At 43.1% G+C, this 19,915-nt stretch overlaps 1 protein-coding gene across 3 annotated transcripts in view; it reads left to right on the top strand.

Moving 5' to 3' along the window:
* Positions 1-19,915, top strand: part of LOC110537737 (long-chain-fatty-acid--CoA ligase 6) — a 74,080-nt gene that overhangs the window by 36,892 nt on the left and 17,273 nt on the right. For 2 of the 3 annotated variants that reach the window (XM_021624090.2, XM_021624089.2), the window contains 10 exons: positions 5,248-5,468; positions 6,096-6,213; positions 6,996-7,060; positions 7,672-7,773; positions 8,000-8,099; positions 8,877-9,055; positions 12,993-13,025; positions 13,973-14,024; positions 16,367-16,440; positions 16,737-16,814. In XM_021624090.2, coding sequence (XP_021479765.1) covers positions 5,265-5,468; positions 6,096-6,213; positions 6,996-7,060; positions 7,672-7,773; positions 8,000-8,099; positions 8,877-9,055; positions 12,993-13,025; positions 13,973-14,024; positions 16,367-16,440; positions 16,737-16,814 — 1,005 coding nt within the window. In that variant the 5' untranslated portion in view covers positions 5,248-5,264. The remainder of the gene's footprint in view (positions 1-5,247; positions 5,469-6,095; positions 6,214-6,995; positions 7,061-7,671; positions 7,774-7,999; positions 8,100-8,876; positions 9,056-12,992; positions 13,026-13,972; positions 14,025-16,366; positions 16,441-16,736; positions 16,815-19,915) is intronic. The other variant, XM_036937752.1, reaches the window with a different exon arrangement.

Below are 19,915 nucleotides of genomic sequence, written 5' to 3'. Positions count from 1 at the left end.
CAATAACAGCTAGTTTTCCCCGCTCCGACCACTCAAAGACAGTCATAGCTAAATTCTTGCTTGAGAAATGACTCTTTGCTAAGAAGCTATTGTTATTTCTTTTTGACCATTTTAATTGAAAAATAAAATTAGAGTAAGGTACTTCATTGTTACCAAGAAACAATTTGATCTTTAGATAAAAACTGCTGCATTGGACCATTAACAAAAAAAAACATTGCTTGACATCCCGCATCTCTTTTAAAATGACTCATTGATCTGCTCACTGTATGACTCAATCCTGTATGTTTGTATATTAATGTGTTTAATTGAGTCTGCACTGTACGTACGTGTCTGTTTTGGTATCCTGAGTGGTACAGCGGTCTAAGGCACTGCATCGCAGTGCTAGAGGCGTCACTATAGACCTGAGTTCGATCCTGGGCTGTATCACAACTGGCCATGAGTCCCATTGCGCAGCGCACAATTGGCCCAGCGTCGCCCGGGTTAGTGGAGGGTTTAGCCGGGGTAGGCCGTCATTGTAAGTAAGAATTTGTTCTTAACTGACTGCCTAGTTAAATAAAAGTTCAATTGAATTTTTTTTTACATTTTAGCTTTTAAACTTGCATGTGTGTGATTGTTTTTGTGCTGAGGTCTCCATGTGTGTGTGTATGGTACATACAATATTTATCATTTGCTGGCTTTAGGGAGGGCGGAGGAGAGAGAAAGGGAGGGGAGGGGGAGCGAGATAGAATAGCTGGAACGTCTGCTGAAGGTGGTGTGATACGGTGGCCAGCCAGGCACAAACTAGGCCAAATGCGCTTCTCCTTTTCCCCCCTCACTTCCCTTGCTGAGCATAATCTCCCAGCGGTGGGAGGTAATCAAAGGTTTGCAGAGGACAAAGTAAGATCTGCCCGGGTGCCCAGACAGACAGACACACACACAGACTGACGGGTTACTGCACTGCCTTGCAAGTCTTCACTACCAGAGTCTAGTGTGCCTTGCTTCCTTATTAATGCAGCTGCTTTCCTGAGCATTGATGTTGAACCCTAACCCCTTTTAAAGCACCCTCCACACTTGCCTTTGTCTTAATCAACGAGATTATCCATGTGTCATTAGCCTAGAACTCTGCCGGTGCACTCACACGGAGTGCGTGGATGTGCGCAGCACGCATAGAACATGGGCTTAATGTGACTGTGGGTTTGCGGAGGTGACACGGTTGAGATAAAATGACTGGATGGTCGCACAGCTAGAGAGAGAGAGAGAGAGAGAGAGAGAGAGAGAGCCGGGGGGTGGGGGTTATTTCTGTGCATCCGTCTCTGTACTAATAGGCCATAATCTCATGGCAGAATAGCCTAATTGCTGGTGACGCTCTGCAGATGGGGAGAGGGGGCGGGACTCAGGCCTCTGAGGTTAGTGTGGTCAGCCAATACCTTCCGTTCCCAACCCTTACGCTACCGGTAGGTTACATGTACAGTATCCAAGGATTCAGAACAGACACAGTAGGCCTACATATGGAAATAAACAGGACATCTAGGAAAATCAGCGGTGGAAAAAGTTCCCAGTTGTCATACTTGAGTAAAAGTATACAGTAGATACCTTATAGCCAGGGGCACACACTCAGACATCTTTTACAAATAATGCATTTGTGTTTAGTGAGTCTGCCAGATCAGGCAGTAGGGATGACCAGGTGTTCTCTTGATATGTGCATTAATTTTGACCTGTTCCTGCTAAGCATTCTAAATGTAACAAGTGCTTTTGGGTTTCAGGGAAAACGTATGGAGTAAAAAGTACATTATTTTCTTTAGGAATGTAGTGGTAAAAGTAAATGTTGTCAAAAGTATAAATAATTAAGTAAAGTACATATACCCCCCAAAAAACTACTTAAGTAGTACTTTAAAGTATTTTGGCTTAAGTACTATACACCACTGGTGTTCCTAATGTTTGGTATACTCAGTGTATATCTTTCTGTCTGTGTACCCCTCCAACCAGAAATATCATGAGCTCACTGTGTCCCTAATGACCCAAATTAGGCTGTGTTAGACGACTTATGTGATTGGTCCATCTGATCAAGGTAATTATTGTTAATGATGACGATGTGGTGGATTGGGAAGTGGTGGTTGCCTGAGGAGCTCTTCCACTGTCCTCTGCCCAGTAGTACTCTTCCCAGGCTAAAGATAGCTGGCTCTGAGCTGTGTGTGAGTGATCCTCTGCTAGCCTAGCATAGGGGCAGGTTACTATAGGACAAAGAGTGCAGAGAAGGGACACTCCCTCTTGGATGAGAGGATAGGCTAACCATCTAATAATGAGACAGGTGCAATCTGGTGATGGGCTGCCATCAATAATGGAAGGGTCTACAACTGTTATCCCCCTGGTTTACAACCAAGTGTTCTTACTCTCCAACTGGGGTCATAACTTTCTCGAAGGTTGATTGGTTATTTGACTTCTGTATTCCACCTGGACAGCGTTTTTAGCCTTCCTCAGATAGCCTAGCCTCGTCTGGTCACCGTAGGACAGGTAGCCTAACATACAGCAGGTTACGTTCTGTTACCGCTCAGTGCTCATCAGGCCTCAACTCTGGTGCCGAACAGACTGGGACACATCACAACCATGCTACCTCAACATAGCCTACTATGTGTTTCATTGGGAAGGTTCAGATAAGGGTTAGATCAGAATGTTTCTCTCATTACACTACTAGGCCTATAAAGTCTCTCTCAAGTTTTTGTAAACACTTTACATTGTAGGCAATCCATATCCTTGTGATTTATTCTGGCCTTTCCTGTTCGTCTGTGGTTTTTCATGCTTAGTATGTGTGTATAATGGCAGGTGTACCTCTGCTCTTAGATCTACCTGGCAGCAGTGGCATAAAGGGTTAAGTTGAAATATTTGGGGTTAAGTTGAAATATTTTAAAGTACTGCTTAAATATTCTGGGGAGTATCTGTATTTTACTTTACTATTTATATTTTTGACAACTTTTACTTTTACTCCACTACATTCCTAAAGAAAATAAACAACTTTTGACTCCCTACATTTTCCTTGACACCCAAAAGTACTCGTTACATTTTGAATGCTTAGCAGGACAGGAACATGGTCCACTTGTCACGAGAACATGTGGTCATCCCTACTGCCTCTGATCTGACGGACTCACTAAACACAAATGCATCGTTTGTAAATTATGTCTGAGAGTTGGTGCGTGTCCCTGTCGAGCCGTAAATAAAATAAAACAAGAAAATGGTGTCGTCTGCTTTTCTTACTATAAGGAATTTTAAATTATTTATACTTTTGATTCTTAAGTATATTTGAGCAATTACATTTACTTTTGATACTTCAGTACATTTAGAACCAAATACTTGTAGAATTTTACTCAAGTATGACAATTGGGTACTTTTTCCACAACTGCCTGGCAGTATAATTCACCCTCATCAAGGCTGAAAAACCCCCACCAGAGATAGATATCGGACAGCGACAGAGTTCTAGCCTAATTCTAACACAGCAACTGAAACAAGGAAGGTCAGGATGGTATAGAATTGCAATGTCTGTCAAATAAATTGCCGTAAAAAGCACCATGTACCACATACCACTATGAGCAATAATAGTATTACCATAATGTTGCACATGACTCATTATTGTAACCTTGATGTAGCCTTTCATTAGAGATGGTAGTGGAACACACTCACAGGATATATAGAGTCTACGTGTGTGAATGTGTCAGTTTTGTAGTGACAGAAGAGGAAGTGCGGCCTGTTCTGTTCTGGTAGATGGTTGATTCACATGGTGGCTGCTGTAACCGTCATTTCTGATGTCTCTCTCTGCTGCATAGTGAACCAAGAACGAGGAGGAAGTGATAGTGATTGGCTGGGCTTGTGGTTCTGTGTGACTCATACCATTAGGGAAGAAACACAAATTCAGCATTTCCGTCTACAAACCAACCATACAGAATAATGTACATTATTCAGTGTTATTCAGTAATGTATATCTTAAGATAGCTAGGTGGGACAAAAACATGCCTAGGTCATAGTAAGTACATTTTTCCTCAACAAGGTACCTTTCAGCAAAGTCAGCAAAAAGTCAACCATGCTTTAAGCATAGCCTGAAGTTAGGGAGGGGCAGTTCCTCTTGCTGCTCATCCAAGCTGGGCTGACTTCCAGGCTGATATACCTGCCTGGTATGCAGAGATGCGTGTCGCCACCTGGATGTCAGAAGGGGGGAAGGAGAAAAGTAGTTGACTTCTAGTGCTGCACTATACGATAAATACTTCATATAAAGTGCAGTGAGAAAGTATTTGCCCCCGTTCTGATTTTCTCTATTTTTGCATGGTTTTGATTCTGAATGTTATCAGATCTTCAACCAAAACCTAATATTAGATCAAGGGAATCTGAGTTTACAAAAAAAGGTGTACTTATTTTATTTATTTTATTAACTAATGACACCCAATTTCCCTGTGTGAAAAAGTAATTGCCTCCTTACACTCAGTAACCTTTAGCTGCAATGACGGCAACCAAATGCTTCCTGTAGTTGTTGATCCGTCTCACGTTACTGTGGAGGAATGTTGGCCCACTCTTGCATGCAGAACTGCATTAACTCAGCAACATTTGTGGGGTTTCAAGCATGAACTGCATATTTCAAGTCCTACCACAACATCTCAATTGGGATTAGCTCTAGATCTAATCCAAAACTTCAAATGTATTGCTTTTTAACCATTTTCATGTAGACTTGATTGTGTGTTTTGGGTCATTGTCTTGCTGCATGACCCAGCTACACTTCAGCTACAGCTCACAGACGGATGGCCTGACATTCTCCTGTAGAATTTTCTGATACAGAGCAGAATTTATGGTTCCTTCTATTAAGGCAAGTTGTCCAGGTCCTGAGGCAGCAAAGCATCCCCAAACCATCACACTACCACCACCATGCTTGACTGTTGGTATGAGGTTCTTACTGTGGAATACAGTGTTTTGTTTTCGCCACACATAATGGGACCAATCTCGTCCAAAACGTTCTCAAGTTTGCCAAAAAAGCACCTGGAAGCACCTGAATGATCATCAAGACTCTTGGAAGAATGTTCTATGGACAGATGAGTCCCATAATGCCTGGCAAAAACCGAACACTGCATTCCACAGTAAGAACCGTATACCAAAGGTCAAGCATGGTGGTGGTAGTGTGATGGTTTGGGGATGCTTTGCTGCCTCGGGACGACTCTCTCTGCCTCTCCTTTTCACTTACTCTCCTCTCTACCCTTCTGTTCCCCCCTCCACCCTCCTCCTCTCCCACCCCAGAGCTGAGTTCCACCCTGATGGAGAGGATGCAGGCCCAGGAGCTAATGAGCAGTCTACGGCTGCCTGAGCTGGATGAGTTAACCCAGTTCTTCCGCTCCCTGCCCACCTCCACACTGGTGGGAATCGGTGCTCTGACTGCTGTGCTGGCCTACTGGCTGGCCACACGGCCACGCGCCATCTCTCCTCCCTGCAACCTCCGGCACCAGTCTGAGGAAGTGCTGGTAAGCCAGAGATACGATGCGATTAGAGGAGGCTGGTGGGAGGAGCTATAGGATGACTGGCTCAGTGTAATGGCTGGAAGGAAGTCAAACGTTCTTTCCAAGCGTTTGATGTGTTTCGTACCATTCCATGTATTCCATTACAGCCGTTACAACGAGCCGGTCCTCATATAGCTCCTCAAACCAGCCTCCTCTGGATGCGATACTCCACCCCGGCCCTTATTTACAAAGTGTCTCAGAGAAGGTGTGCTGATCTAGGATCAGTTAAACCATAAGGAATAATACAGGATGTACCTGATCCTAGACCAGCACTCTGAGACAATTTGTGAATATAGGATCTGGGCACCAGGGCAGCACACAACAAAGGGGGCTGACTAAGACATAAAACCCCACAGAGGTTTACCTGAGGGTTAACACAATACCACTGTTACACCTACTCCATTTACCCTCATACACACATCATCACATCCTCACGTAAGTAAGAGAATAAAGGGTAACATGTTGGTTATCGAACCTACTGTATATTTGGACCACATTCAGAAATAGTCATGTTTTTACTTTGGTGTGTGTCTGTGTGCATGTATGTGTTCCCTAGCCTCATTGTGTCTATCTCCCCCTGTCGGTCTCTAGCATGAAGATGGGGTTCGCAGGTCCATGCTGGGGGACAGCCCCAATAAGCTGCTGACACACTACCATGAGGATGCCAAGACCATGTACGAGGTGTTCCAGAGAGGCCTCCACATAGCCGGTATGTACACACATGCACACACATGCACACACATGCACACACACATGCACACACACACACACACGTGCACACACACATGTGCGCGCGCACACACACACACACACACACACACGTGCACACACACACACACACATACACACACACATACACACACACACACACACACACACACACACACACACACACACACACACACACACACACACACAAACACACATACTCTTACATGTGCAGACACAGTCACAGACAGGCACACACTTGCACTTACTCAGACCACAGTGTCTGCATGAATGTCACATACTGTACATGCACACACACATGCGCTGTGGTCTGAGTAATACACCCACACATAGACATTGTGGTCCAACAAAGTGATGGTGCCCTGCCTGTGTGGTCTGTCTGTGTGAGTGAAAAAGTGCCATCTAGGTTATCATGTCGACCGAGCTTGGGAATGAGTGTGTGAGGCCTAAAGTTAAACTGCAGACAGACTAGACTGTATATAAAGTAGATAGTATCTCTCTCTATATCTGGTTCTGAATGGGCTGAATGACTGACTGACTGAAAACCAATGCTGAGGACCAACTGTCATGTTATTGTTAGTACACAGTGAAGAGATTGCTGAAGAGAACAAAATAAAAGGATTAGATAGCGGAATCAAAATGTACTGTACATGCGTGGTCATAGGTGTCAGTCAAGAACTTCTGTGTTTTCATGTGATCGTTTGGGGGTTTCTGTGTTTTCGTTTTTTTCCCTGACTCCTCCTGTTGTTGTATTGTTTCTAGGTGATGGACCTTGTTTAGGCTCCCGGCTACCCAACCAGCCTTACAAGTGGCTGTCCTATAAAGAGGTAAAGCACACAGTTGAACTACCTTTGGTACAGAACACTGAAGCACAAGAGCAGCTCTCTGCTTTGCATACAGGCTCTGTGTGGTCTATTCCTTCATAGGGCTAGTGTAACCTATAGCTCTGTGTGTAACTCACTCCTTGTGGTTTGTATTGCATTTGGAGGTGTAGCACACGGCTTCTCGACAGATCCACAGGTTCAGTTTACAGTCTCCCCTACCTCAAGGAGAGACGTCTGCTACTACTCAAACCTCTGTAGTAACACAGAGTTGAATTTGAAGTTGATTTACACGAAAGCTTTCTGCACAACTATTGAAATACTGGCCTTTTTTACACACACATTTGAAGTGATTTTGGCTTCCAAACACAATCAAAAGTGAGGAATTCATTTTCAGCATTCTGTATATGGAATTCTTTAATAGTATTTTATCCTCAATGTTACTGAAAGGGATTTATTTAGGAGGCTTATTGGAATGCTGCAGCTGGAAGGATTCTGCTCCAAATTTGAATCTATGACATCATGAGAGTTGAGCAGAGAATAGTATGTTTCTCTTTTATACTGGCATATTTCTCTCTTCCCAATACGCTCAGCTGCTATTTATTTTTCACTTCCAGGTCACGACCCGGGCGGAGCACTTGGGGTCGGGGCTGCTGAGCCAGGGCTGCACGCCAAGCCCAGATCAGTTCATCGGAGTGTTTGCACAGAACAGGCCAGAGGTGAGGTCATCATCAATGAGAGACACTGTGTGTGCATTCTCAAATGGCACCCTATTCTCCACATAATGCACTATATAGGGAATAGGGTGCCATTTGGGACGAAACTGATTCACAAATGTTTTGATGTGATGTACAGTCTAACAGCCCCGACTGCTCACGTAGAGGCTTTTTTATTCTCTTTATGGCGACACTGACCTCCTTTTGACCTGTCTGTCTGTACTTGCAGTGGATCATTTCGGAGCTGGCCTGCTACACCTACTCTATGGTGGTGGTGCCTCTGTATGACACACTAGGGCCTGATGCCATACGGTACATCATTAACACTGGTAAGACTAGCAGCTTTCTGAGGTTTGTGTCCCAAGTGGCACCCTATTCCTTACACTGTTCACCTATGGGCCCTGGTCAAAAGTAGTGCACTACATTGGGACTGAAACTTACTGTAAGTGTACTGCTGTCTACTCTATTTGCCCAAAGCAATAGATCTTAGAATGTTCCTTTTGGTTTCATGGCCCAGTTCTTTTAATTATTTTCTTGATCAAGTTGCATTGGCGATGTCATGAAACACATACTACCTATAGATGTGTCTGAAAATATCAAAAACTGAGACACTCAGCCTTCCCTTCCTGAATAACAGTTTTACCTTGACCAGAGAATTGTGTTTTGTCGTGTTGAAGTTACACAATCCCTTTAACTCCGCATACTCACTCACAGGAATCAGGCAAGGGCTCACCTTCGCCTTATGCTGGAGGTAATGAGCTCAGCTCAGTGGGTTTGGGAGGGAGCAGGTCTTGAGATCTGTCGTTACACTCTCCTTCTTTCCCATGACCTCAGGGCTTTCCATCCTTTATTTTCACACTAATCAGACAGATAACATTAACTCACTTTCATCATGTTATTCATCATTTCCAATTGCCCCTCAGTGACATGGTGCGTTGGTTTTGGCCCAGTGCCCCAACAGGATTTGTCTCTGCTCCAAGGCTGTGGAAGGGGAATCTGTTTGTAGAGCAGTAGTTAGTTAGCTGTGTGTTTACTAGCTGATTGGATCATGTATGTGTGTTCTAGTTCTTAAAAAAGGCGTGCGGATCTCGTGTGCTGTCTTTCAGCCGACATCATCACAGTGATCTGCGACAAGCCTGAGAAGGCCCAGGTGCTGCTGGGTAACGTGGAGAGGCAGGAAACCCCCGGGCTGAAGAGGATCATCCTCATGGACCCCTTTGACCCTGCACTGCTGGAGCAGGGGGAAGGCTGCGGGGTCATTGTCCAGTCCATGCAAGACGTTGAGGTACATAGGGAGAGTGTAAGGGGGCAGGGGGGGTGGGGGAGTAGTGTAAGAGGTTAGGGAGAGAGGAGGCAGGGAGTGGGGAGAGTAGGGGCAGATGGAGATGGGAGGAAGAGACCTCAGGTGGGGAGGGAGAGGGGACTCAGCCCAGGTAATATACTTTACGGAGTGGCTACAGTTCCGGATTTTGTGGCTATTGATACAGATTTCTGCGCAGGTGTAGTATTTTTTTCTTCACCTAGCTGCTACCCACTCTGCTGCCTACTTGGCTTCTGCTCAGTGTTCCCACTACTCCGCTGCTGCTTCCGCCTCCTTGACATGAAGGGGGAAACGTTATCTTGTACACTAAAGCAACAACTCGCTACGATATGACAGCATAATTATGAAGATTATCCTTGCAAATAGTAGGCAGCCGAAAGTAGTAGTTGACAAACGATGTGAGGAAGAATACCTCACCGGGTGCCAGGCGATGCAAAACAAGGTCGCCCATTATCAGACTCTGTTTCCCGGTCTGGATACACATGCTCGGGCTGCCTTGAACGTTCGGCTGCCCAGAGGTGGTGGCCTACTCGTGCGGTACTTGCATGATCATTGAGAAGCAAAATAGCAATTAGTAGTGCCTATATGTGGTTAGAACACAGATTGTTTTTTTTCCCCAATGCAAAACTCAATTTGGGAGTTACATTCGTTTTTACAAGAACTGGCTAGTGGCTAAAATATGGCAGCAACTATAAAGATTAGCCTAAGAATATAAATATGATTCACCAAACTATATTTTGAAAGAGCAGGCAAAGTGCTTTCAGCATATGTTTTCATTTCAGTCTTCTCCATCTCCACTAACTGAATTTAATTGTAAGGATTTTTTTCCATTAATAGTGTAAAATTAACAGCTGTACAGAAAGAGTCAAGTGAAGGCCTAATTACAGACAAAGAACTTCTAGATGCAATTAAAGTCTTCAAGTCCGGGAAAACTCCAGGGCTGGATGGCATACCAGTTGAGGTATAGCAAATATTTTTCGATGTACTCAAAGGTCCGGAGTGTTTTGACCACTCCTACAAAAAATGTAGACTATCAGATACTCAGCAAGAAGATCTGATTTCACTATTACTGAAACAGGACCCAGGTGGTAAATATAAAGATCCAGTCCACCTAAAAAACTAGAGAGACCTTACTCTTCAAAGCCTAGCAAAATGCATAACGTGTAGAATTACAAAGGTATTGTCAGATATTATTAATCCTATTCAGACAGGTTTTTTACATGGACATTAAATTGGAGATAATATAAGACAAGTACAGGAAACAAAGGAACACTATGAAAAATCTGGGAAACCGGGCCTGGTATTCATAGATGACTTTGAAAATCCCTTTGATAAAGTACAATTGGAATTTAATTTCATACAATGGGTTAAAGTTATGAGAAAGTACTTTCTCAGAAAGTTTTACAGTGTCAAGAGGAGTGAAACAAGGTTGTCCACTTTTGGCATATCTATTTATTATGGCCATCGAAATGTTAGCTATTAAAATCCAGCAATGATATCTAGGGGCTAGAAATCCAGGGCTTAAAAACAAATGTGTCATTGTACGATGATGATTCATGTTTTCTTTTAAATCCACAATTTGGATCCCTGCACAGCTCCATAGAGGATCTAGATAGTTTTTCTAATCTCTCTGGATTAAAACCGAATGATGATAAGTGCACAGTATATTACATATTGGATCTAAAAAACAACAACAACTTTTATATCACTGTGTACCAATAAAATGTTCCGACGGTGAAGTGGACATACTTGGGTTTTCATATCCCAAAATAAATAAATTATCTCACTGCAATACATTTTAAGAGAAAGTCTATTTGTGGAAAAATAACCCTGATTAAGTATTTAGTCATAGCCCAGTTTACTTATTTAATTATAACCCTGCCTACACCTAACAGTGAAGAGACGACTCCGGGATTCTGGCCTTCTAGGCAGAGTTGCAAAGAAAAAGCCATATCTCAGACTGGCCAATAAAAATAAAAGATTAAGATGGGTAAAAGAACACAGACACTGGACAGAGGAACTCCACCTTGAAGGCCAGCATCCCAGAGTTGCCTCTTCACTGTTGATGCTGAGACTGGTGTTTTGCAGGTACTATTTAATGAAGCTGCCAGTTGAGGATTTGTGAGGCGTCTGTTTCTCAAACTAGACACTCTAATGTACTTGTTCTCTTGCTCAGTTGTGCACCGGGGCCTCCCACTCCTCTTTCTATTCTGGTTAGGGCCAGTTTGCGCTGTTCTGTGAAGGGAGTAGTACACAGCGTTGTACGAGATCTTCAGTTTCTTGGCAATTTATCACATGGAATAGCCCTCATTTCTCAGAACAAGAATAGACTGATGAGTTTCATAAGAAAGTTATTTGTTTCTGGCCATTTTGAGCCTGTAATCGAACCCACAAATGCTGATGCTCCAGATACTCAACTAGTCTCAAGAAGGCCAGTTTTATTGCTTCTGTAATCAGGACAACAGTTTTCAAGCTGTGCTAACATAATTGCAAAATTGTTTACTAATGATTAATTAGCCTTTTAAAGTGATGAACTTGGATTAGCTAACACAACGTGCCATTGGAACACAGGAGTGATGGCTGCTGATAATGACCCTCTGTACGCCTATGTAGATATTCCATCAAAAATCGTCCGTTTCCAGCTACAAAAGTCATTTACAACATTAACAATGTCTACACTCTATTTCTGATCAATTTGATGTTATTTTATTGGACAAAAAAATTGCTTTTCTTTTAAAAACAAGGACATTTCTAAGTGACCCCAAACTTTTGAACGGTAGTGAACTCTGCAAATAGCACTGCTGGTTGATTTGAAAAGTCATAGTCAATCAATCAATAGTATAATAATAATCTTAGCAAATGTGTTTATCTTTAATTTACAATCTGTAGAAACGATGTATCACGACTCAGGATTTGACCCAGATGCAAACACAAATACGGGACAGGCAAAGGGCAGGTAGAGGACAGGCAGTGTTTCGTGATCAGGTCAGAGTCAGGCAGGTACAGGACGGCAGACATGCTCGGGATCAGGGCAGGCAGAATAGTCAGAACTGTCAAAACTAGGAAGCAGAACTTTAGAAAAAGGAAGACGGGCAAGCACACTGGTAAGACCTGACAAGACAAGACAAACTGGCAACAGACAAACAGAGATAAACAGAGAACACAGGTATAAATACACAGGGGATAATTTTGAAGATGGGTGACACCTGGAGGGGGGTGGAGACAAGCACAAAGACAGGTGAAACAGATCAGGGTGTGACACTATGAGAATAGAAAGGTTCAGAACTTTTCTGAAAAATCACAGCACAGTGGAAAAATATATGTGGCATCTAGAAATCAAAACAAGATGGTCTTCAGAGATAGTGGTTAGAGTGTTGGACTAGTAACCGGAAGGTTGCAAGTTCAAACCCCCGAGCTGACAAGGTGATGTCGTTCTGCCCCTGAACAGGCAGTTAACCCACTGTTCCTAGGCCGTCATTGAAAATAAGAATTTGTTCTTAACTGACTTGCCTAGTTAAATAAAGGTAAAATAAAAAAATTTAAAAAAAAAAAAATAGATGGGATGGGTTGAGGGTAGCTGAAGGCTGGGACTAAAAACAAACAAAATATAAAATATACAGTTCATGAAATGTACAGTATATCAGACTGGCCAATAAAAAGAAAAGATTAAGATGGGCAAAAGAACATAGCCTCTTTACCGTTGACGTTGAGACTGGTGTTTTGCGGGTGCCATTTTTACAACCAAATTACTCTTGCGTAAAACTATGCAAGCCTCTCTTTTGTTGGGACATTACAGTTGTTCAGATATCCATCTCCCTCTACTTCACCATGGCTGTAAATTGTATTTTATGATTCTTCCAATGATTATCTAACACAAGATGATGTGTTTCTTTTCATCTAGGCACTGGGCAGAGAGAAGCATAGAAATCCCATGGTAAGTGCAGTCTGTACGTCTGCTTTGATTGTTTGACTGAGTAAGCATCTCTGTATCATTAGCTGCGTTACATCCACACTCTCATAACCTGCCCAGCTAGGGAAATAATGAATTAGTTGAGAAAAGTTCACATCGAGGTCTTCTCTGTAATCTTGTCTCTCAGTAATTATTCTCTAATCTCACACATTGGAGAACAGTGCACGATGCAACGTTGTGTTTAGGCAGCACAGAACACAAATTAGCATCTTCGAATAGCCTTGAGATGGATATTGTCTGTCCCTGTCGCGCTCTGCACAGGCAGAATGCAGGCAGACCTCAGTGTCGTGTTGACTATGTTTTGTTTTGGATATATTGCAGACTCCATGTCTCTGGCCTGGTGACAGTTCTTCCGCCTTGACCTATTTGTGTTTGGAGAGAGAGCATTTGAATATGTCTACTCTTCTCCATCGAACATTTGTTATTTTGAGTACAAACCAATTGGTTTCCTTTGATTGCCATAGAGAGCACTGAGCTATGTGCGCTATCGTGTACGAATTGAGATCACACCGCAGACGTGAGGTCTTGCAAACATTCTTTGGTTGTCTTTTCCCGTAGTAACCGCAGCTTGAAATACGTACCTTTTGATCTCGAAGAGCACTTTGAGGCCCGGGAGTGCTTGTGTTCTTCAATGGTGGAAATAGTACCCAATTGTCAGTCCTACTTGACTCGAGTAAAAGTAAAGACACCTTAACGGAAAATGACTCAAGTAAAGTAGAAAGTCACCCTGAAAATACTACTCGAGTCTATTACTTTATCTCTCTCTCTGCTGTGTGTGCGTCTTCTCTACAGTCACACTTAAAATGCCAGAGGTTGGGCTATTGTGATGGCGATTATTGTCTAAAGGGGATGTCAACGAGTTAAAGATCTCCTTCAGACTAGATCCTGACTGAACGTTTGTTCCCCCACAGCCACCTACACCAGAAGACCTGTCCATTGTGTGCTTCACCAGTGGTACCACAGGTATGGTCATCTAGCCACCAGACAGACTAACACTCCAAAGTGTCTTATTCTTTCCAGCTAAAAACAGTGTTCATGTGTATTATTATCATCACAGTGGTGTACTATCTTAAGTTTAGCCCACTTCATCCACAATCCCTGATTGAAGTCCAACCCTTGATGTGCGTCTATTGCTTCTCTCATTGTGCGTGACGTATTATTAACAGGAAGAGACCCCCCCAGACCATTTCAGACCAGGGCCAATGCCACATATCAGAGTTAATAGTATGGTCATTGTAGGGCTCCTAACACTGATAGGCTTCCGAGGGAAATACATTTAAACATCAAAGAGGAGTTGTCTGAAATCTTAACCTGTTATTACGGTCTGGCCACAAACACAGTCACAAAGAAAATAAGGAGTAAGATTAGGAGAATCCTGGTATTTCCAGACGAGGGTGGTAACCACAGCTTTAGTCACAGGCAGCGAAGCGGCCCACTGCAGTAGTGGAAATAGTGCCACCTGTTGGTCTTTCAGTGTAACTTCCATTAGCCTGAAGCCTGTTTTCCCCTGGTGGATGTCTCTGCTGGTGCAGTCTTATCTGTCTGTCTCTGAGTGTGTGTTCCAAAAGTTGTTACAGGGTGGTATAACTCAGGCATTTTCCACTATGGCAAATACAATTTTTTTAAGTGAATGTGTAATTTGAAAAAACAGGTGTCACAATATTATTGTTCTGTTAGTCCCTAGGCTGCTAATAGCTAACTGTTTGTTTTTCCCATATACACTGAACAAAAATCTAAACGCAATATGTAAATTGTTGGTCCCATGTTTCATGAGCTGAAATAAATTATCCCAGAAATGTTCCATGAGCACAAATCTTATTTCTCTCAAATTTTGTGCACACATTTGTTTACATCCCTGTTATTGTGCGTTGGTCCTTTGCTAAGATAATCCATCCATGTAATTGGCATGCTGACTTCACCAGAGCGTTTGCCAGATAATTTAAAGTTAATTTCTTTACCATAAGCTGCCTCCAACGTCGTTTTAGAGAATTTGGCAGTACATCCAACCGGCCTGAAAAACGCAGACCGTGTGTGACCACACCAGCCCAGAACCTTCACGTCCGTCTTCTTTACCTGCGGGGTCGTCTGAGACCAACCACCCGGACAGCTGATGAAACTGTGGGTTTGCACAACTGAAGGATTTCTGCACAAACTGTGGGCAAATGCTCACCTTCAATGGCCACTGGCACGATGGAGAAGTGTGCTCTTCACGGATGAATCCCGGTTTCAACTGTACCGGGGAGATGGCAGACAGTGAGTGGTTTGCTGATGTCGCCGTTGTGAACAGAGTGCCCCATGGGGGCGGTGGGGTTATGGTATGGGCAGGCATAAGCTACAGACAACAAATACAATTGCATTTTTACAATGGCAATTTGAATGCACAGAGATATCGTGATGAGATCCTGAGGCCCAGTGTCGTGGCATTCATCCGCCGCCATCATTTCATGTTTCAGCATGATAATGCAAGGCCCCATGTCGCAAGTATCTGTACACAATTCCTGGAAGCTTAAAATGTCCCAGTTTTTCCATGGCTTGCATACTCACCAGACATGTCACCCATTGAGCGGCAGGGTAGCCTAGTGGTTAGAGTGTTGAACTAGTAACCCGAGCTAACAAGGAACAAATCTGTCGTTCTGCCCCTGAACAGGCAGTTAACCCACTGTTCCTAGGCTGTCATTGAAAATAAGAATTTGTTCTTAACTGACTTGCCTAGTTAAATAAAGGTATAAAAAATAAATGTTTGGGATGCTCTGGATTGAAGCGTACAACAGATTTTTCCAGTTCCTGCCAATATCCAGCAACTTTGCACAGCCATTGAAGAGGAGTGGGACAACATTCTACAGGCCACAATCAACAGCTTGATCTATGTGTTGCGCTAAATGAGGCAAATAGTGGTCACACCAGATACTGACTGGTTTTCTGATCCACATCCCTACCTTTTTTTAAGGTATCTTTGACCAACAGATGCATATCTGTATTCCCAGTCATGTGAAATCCATAGATTGGGGCCTAATGCATTTATTTAAATTGACTGATTTTCTTATATGAACTGTAACTCAGTAAAATCTCAGAAATTGTTGCATTTTGCGTTAATATCTTTGTTCAGTGTATATCTACCTTGGTTGTTTCCCATGGATTGATACCGTATGCGGCACCCTTTTCTCTATATAGTGCACTACTTTTGACCAGTAGTGCACTATAAAGGGAATAGTGTACCATTTGGGACAGAGGTAATGCTATCCATTGTTGAGAGCAGGTATAAGGGGAGAAGTCCATTGAGTTTTTTCTGAATCCCTCCTCCGTAGGAAACCCAAAGGGAGTCATGCTGACACACGGGAATGTAGTGGCTGATTTCTCAGGCTTCCTCAAAGTCACAGATGTGAGTTCAAACAGACTATGGTGTCACAGACCCTTTCTTTGGGGAAATCTGCCTTGCATTTATCTTTAGTAGGTACTTTTCTCTCATTTATGTAACTCTGTTAGAGGCATGGCTCACTAAATTGCTTCAAGTCCCATATCTTACATGGGACAATAAGACACAGATGTATTTATTTTTTGTGCATCATTTATGTTTCTCATTAGTATCATATTTGACAGTTTAGCGGTGGGAAACAAGTGGTTCTGAACCTCTCTAACTACCGCTTCTCTCCCCCATGCTTGTCTGGCGTGCCACAGAAAGTCATATCCCCAAACCAAGACGATGTTCTCATCTCCTTCCTGCCTTTGGCTCACATGTTTGAGAGACTCATCGAGGTAATGTCCCAAACAAAGTCCATACGAGGCTTTGAGTTGTATTATTATAGTTGGTGTGTGTGTGTGTGTGTGTGCGTGCGTTTCCAGACCTGAAGGATCTTGGCAATTGCCCTGGTCCTCGGCTGCAATTGACCTTGCTATCTGGGATGTTAACTTTGCCAGAACCAGTCAGCTCTTTACTGATACCCTATCTGCTGCCTCTGTAAAAGCTGGCTCATACGGTTAAGGGTGTGTGCTTTATTTCATCCGTTTCTCACAGCTACAGGAAACTCGAGTCCCAATTGGCACCCTATGTTATATATTGCACTACAAAGGGAATAGGGAGCCATTTGGACCACAAGCTTGGTCTGTTGTTTCCTGTAGCTAGGGTTTAAAAGTGTTTCCTGTCCCTAACTACTCATTTAGGATCAGTCAGGAACGACCCTATTCTTTTGATAGACTACAATGAGAAAAACAACAGAGCTGGCACTAGACCAGCTGCAGTACTGAGGAGGTAAAGCAACCACACGCGTTCAACCAGCATGCCTGCTTTGTCCCACTGCAGTACGTGTTCTTCTACTGTCAGCGTGTGAGAGGCGGACACAGACACAGGAAACCACCTCTCAGACATGTGCTTCACGTTCACGAGAATACACACATCCAGACACTGTTAATGCGTGGGACTTCTATGCAGCAACGCAGATACCCACAAGTTAATCCTCAGAAGGAACACCTCATGTTCTGTGTAGAACTCCGTGAGTAGGCTGTGCCTATGCTGTGATATTCCTAGGGCAGCAGGTGGCCCGGCGCTTAGAGCGTTGGGCAAGTAACCAAAAGGTCGCTGGATTAAATACCCGAGCTGACAAGGTGAAAAATCTGTCAATGTACACTTGAGCTAGGCACTTAACCATAATTGCTCCAGGGATGAAGTACTACTATGGTTGACCCTATAAAACAACACATTTCACTGCAGCTATCCGGTATACAGTGGGGCAAAAAAGTATTTAGTCAGCCACCAATTGTGCAAGTTCTCCCACTTAAAAAGATGAGAGAGGCCTGTAATTTTCATCATAGGTACACTTCAACTATGACAGACAAAATGAGAAAAAAAATTCAGAAAATCACATTGTAGGATTTTTATGAATTTATTTGCAAATTATGGTGGAAAATAAGTATTTGGTCACCTACAAATAAGCAAGATTTCTGGCTCTCACAGAACTGTAACTTCTTCTTTAAGAGGCTCCTCTGTCCTCCACTCGTTACCTGTATTAATGGCACCTGTTTGAACTTGTTATCAATATAAAAGACACCTGTCCACAACCTCAAACAGTCACACTCCAAACTCCACTGTGGCCAAGACCAAAGAGCTGTCAAAGGACACCAGAAACAAAATTGTAGACCTGCACCAGGCTGGGAAGACTCTGCCATAGGTAAGCAGCTTGGTTTGAAGAAATCAACTGTGGGGGCAATTATTAGGAAATGGAAGACATACAAGACCACTGATAATCTCCCTCGATCTGGGGCTCCACGCAAGATCTCACCTCGTGGGGTCAAAATGATCACAAGAACGGTGAGCAAAAATCCCAGAACCACATGGGGACCACAGAACCACAATGACCTGCAGAGAGCTGGGACCAAAGTAACAAAGCCTACCATCAGTAACACACTATGCCGCCAGGGACTCAAATCCTGCAGTGCCAGACGTGTCCCCCTGCTTAAGCCAGTACATGTCCAGGCCCGTCTGAAGTTTGCTAGAGAGCATTTGGATGATCCAGAAGAAGATTGGGAGAATGTCAAATGGTCAGAGGAAATCAAAATATAACTTTTTGGTAAAATCTCAACTCGTCGTGTTTCGAGGACAAAGAATGCTGAGTTGCAACCAAAGAACACCATACCTACTGTGAAGCATGGGGGTGGAAACATCATGCTTTGGGGCTGTTTTTCTGCAAAGGGACCAGGACGACTGATCCGTGTAAAGGAAAGAATGAATGGGGCCATGTATCGTGAGATTTTGAGTGAAAACCTCCTTCCATCAGCAATGGCATTGAAGAAGAAACGTGGCTGGGTCTTTCAGCATGACAAGGATTCCAAACACAACAAAGGAGTGGCTTTGTAAGAAGCATTTCAAGGCCCTGGAGTGGCCTAGCCAGTCTCCAGATCTCAACCCCATAGAAAATCTTTGGAGGGAGTTGAAAGTCCGTGTTGCCCAGCAACAGCCCCAAAACATCACTGCTTTAGAGGAGATCTGCATGGAGGAATGGGCCAAAATACCAGCAACAGTGCGTGAAAACCTTGTGAAGACTTACAGAAAACGTTTGACCTCTGTCATTGCCAACAAAGGGTATATAACAAAGTATTGAGATAAACTGTTGTTATTGACCAAATACTTATTTTCCACCATAATTTGCAAATAAATTCATAAAAAATCCTACAATGTGGTTTTCTGGATTTTCTTTTCTAATTTTGTCTGTCATAGTTGAAGTGTACCTATGATGACAATTACAGGCCTCTCTCATCTTTTTAAGTGGGAGAACTTGCACAATTGGTGGCTGACTAAATACTTTTATGCCCCACTGTATGTGACAATAAAACATTTAAACATGTATGCCACATGCAGTATTATGATACCTGCCAGGGTGCTGCAGTCCTATTATGCAAATCATGTCTGTCAACACGGAGAAGAAGAGAAAAGGCGGTCCCTGTTGAGCCTTTCCTCCAAAGTAGGAAATGCTCCAAAGATGGGATTGAATTAGGGTCATGGCTAGAAGGCAGTAGCAGGTTAGGAGAATTAACATAGCAGGTTAGGATAATTAGCTTAAGGTTAGAAAAGGGGTTAGGGTTAGCTAAAATGCTAAACATTTCCACTTTTGACGTTTATTTGACAAAAGCTGGATCCCTTCTAACCATGACCATGTATTAGGTCAGATCCACTTTTAACCAAATTTCTAATTGTTAAGAAACAGAGAAGAGTGAGGAGGTTATAAATGACTATCAGCCATTTGGTGTTTAGGAAGGATAAAAAGGTACTTCTAAAGTATATAAACAAATCTGAAACAACTCACACTATTCATTGGGCTATTCAATTGCTCTATTTAATTGCTCTGTTACCAAGTATAATGTTA

The sequence above is a fragment of the Oncorhynchus mykiss genome, chromosome 12 (genome assembly GCF_013265735.2).
Source record: "Oncorhynchus mykiss isolate Arlee chromosome 12, USDA_OmykA_1.1, whole genome shotgun sequence".
Lineage (NCBI taxonomy): Eukaryota > Metazoa > Chordata > Actinopteri > Salmoniformes > Salmonidae > Oncorhynchus > Oncorhynchus mykiss.
This window is presented reverse-complemented; position numbering and strand designations above follow the sequence as displayed.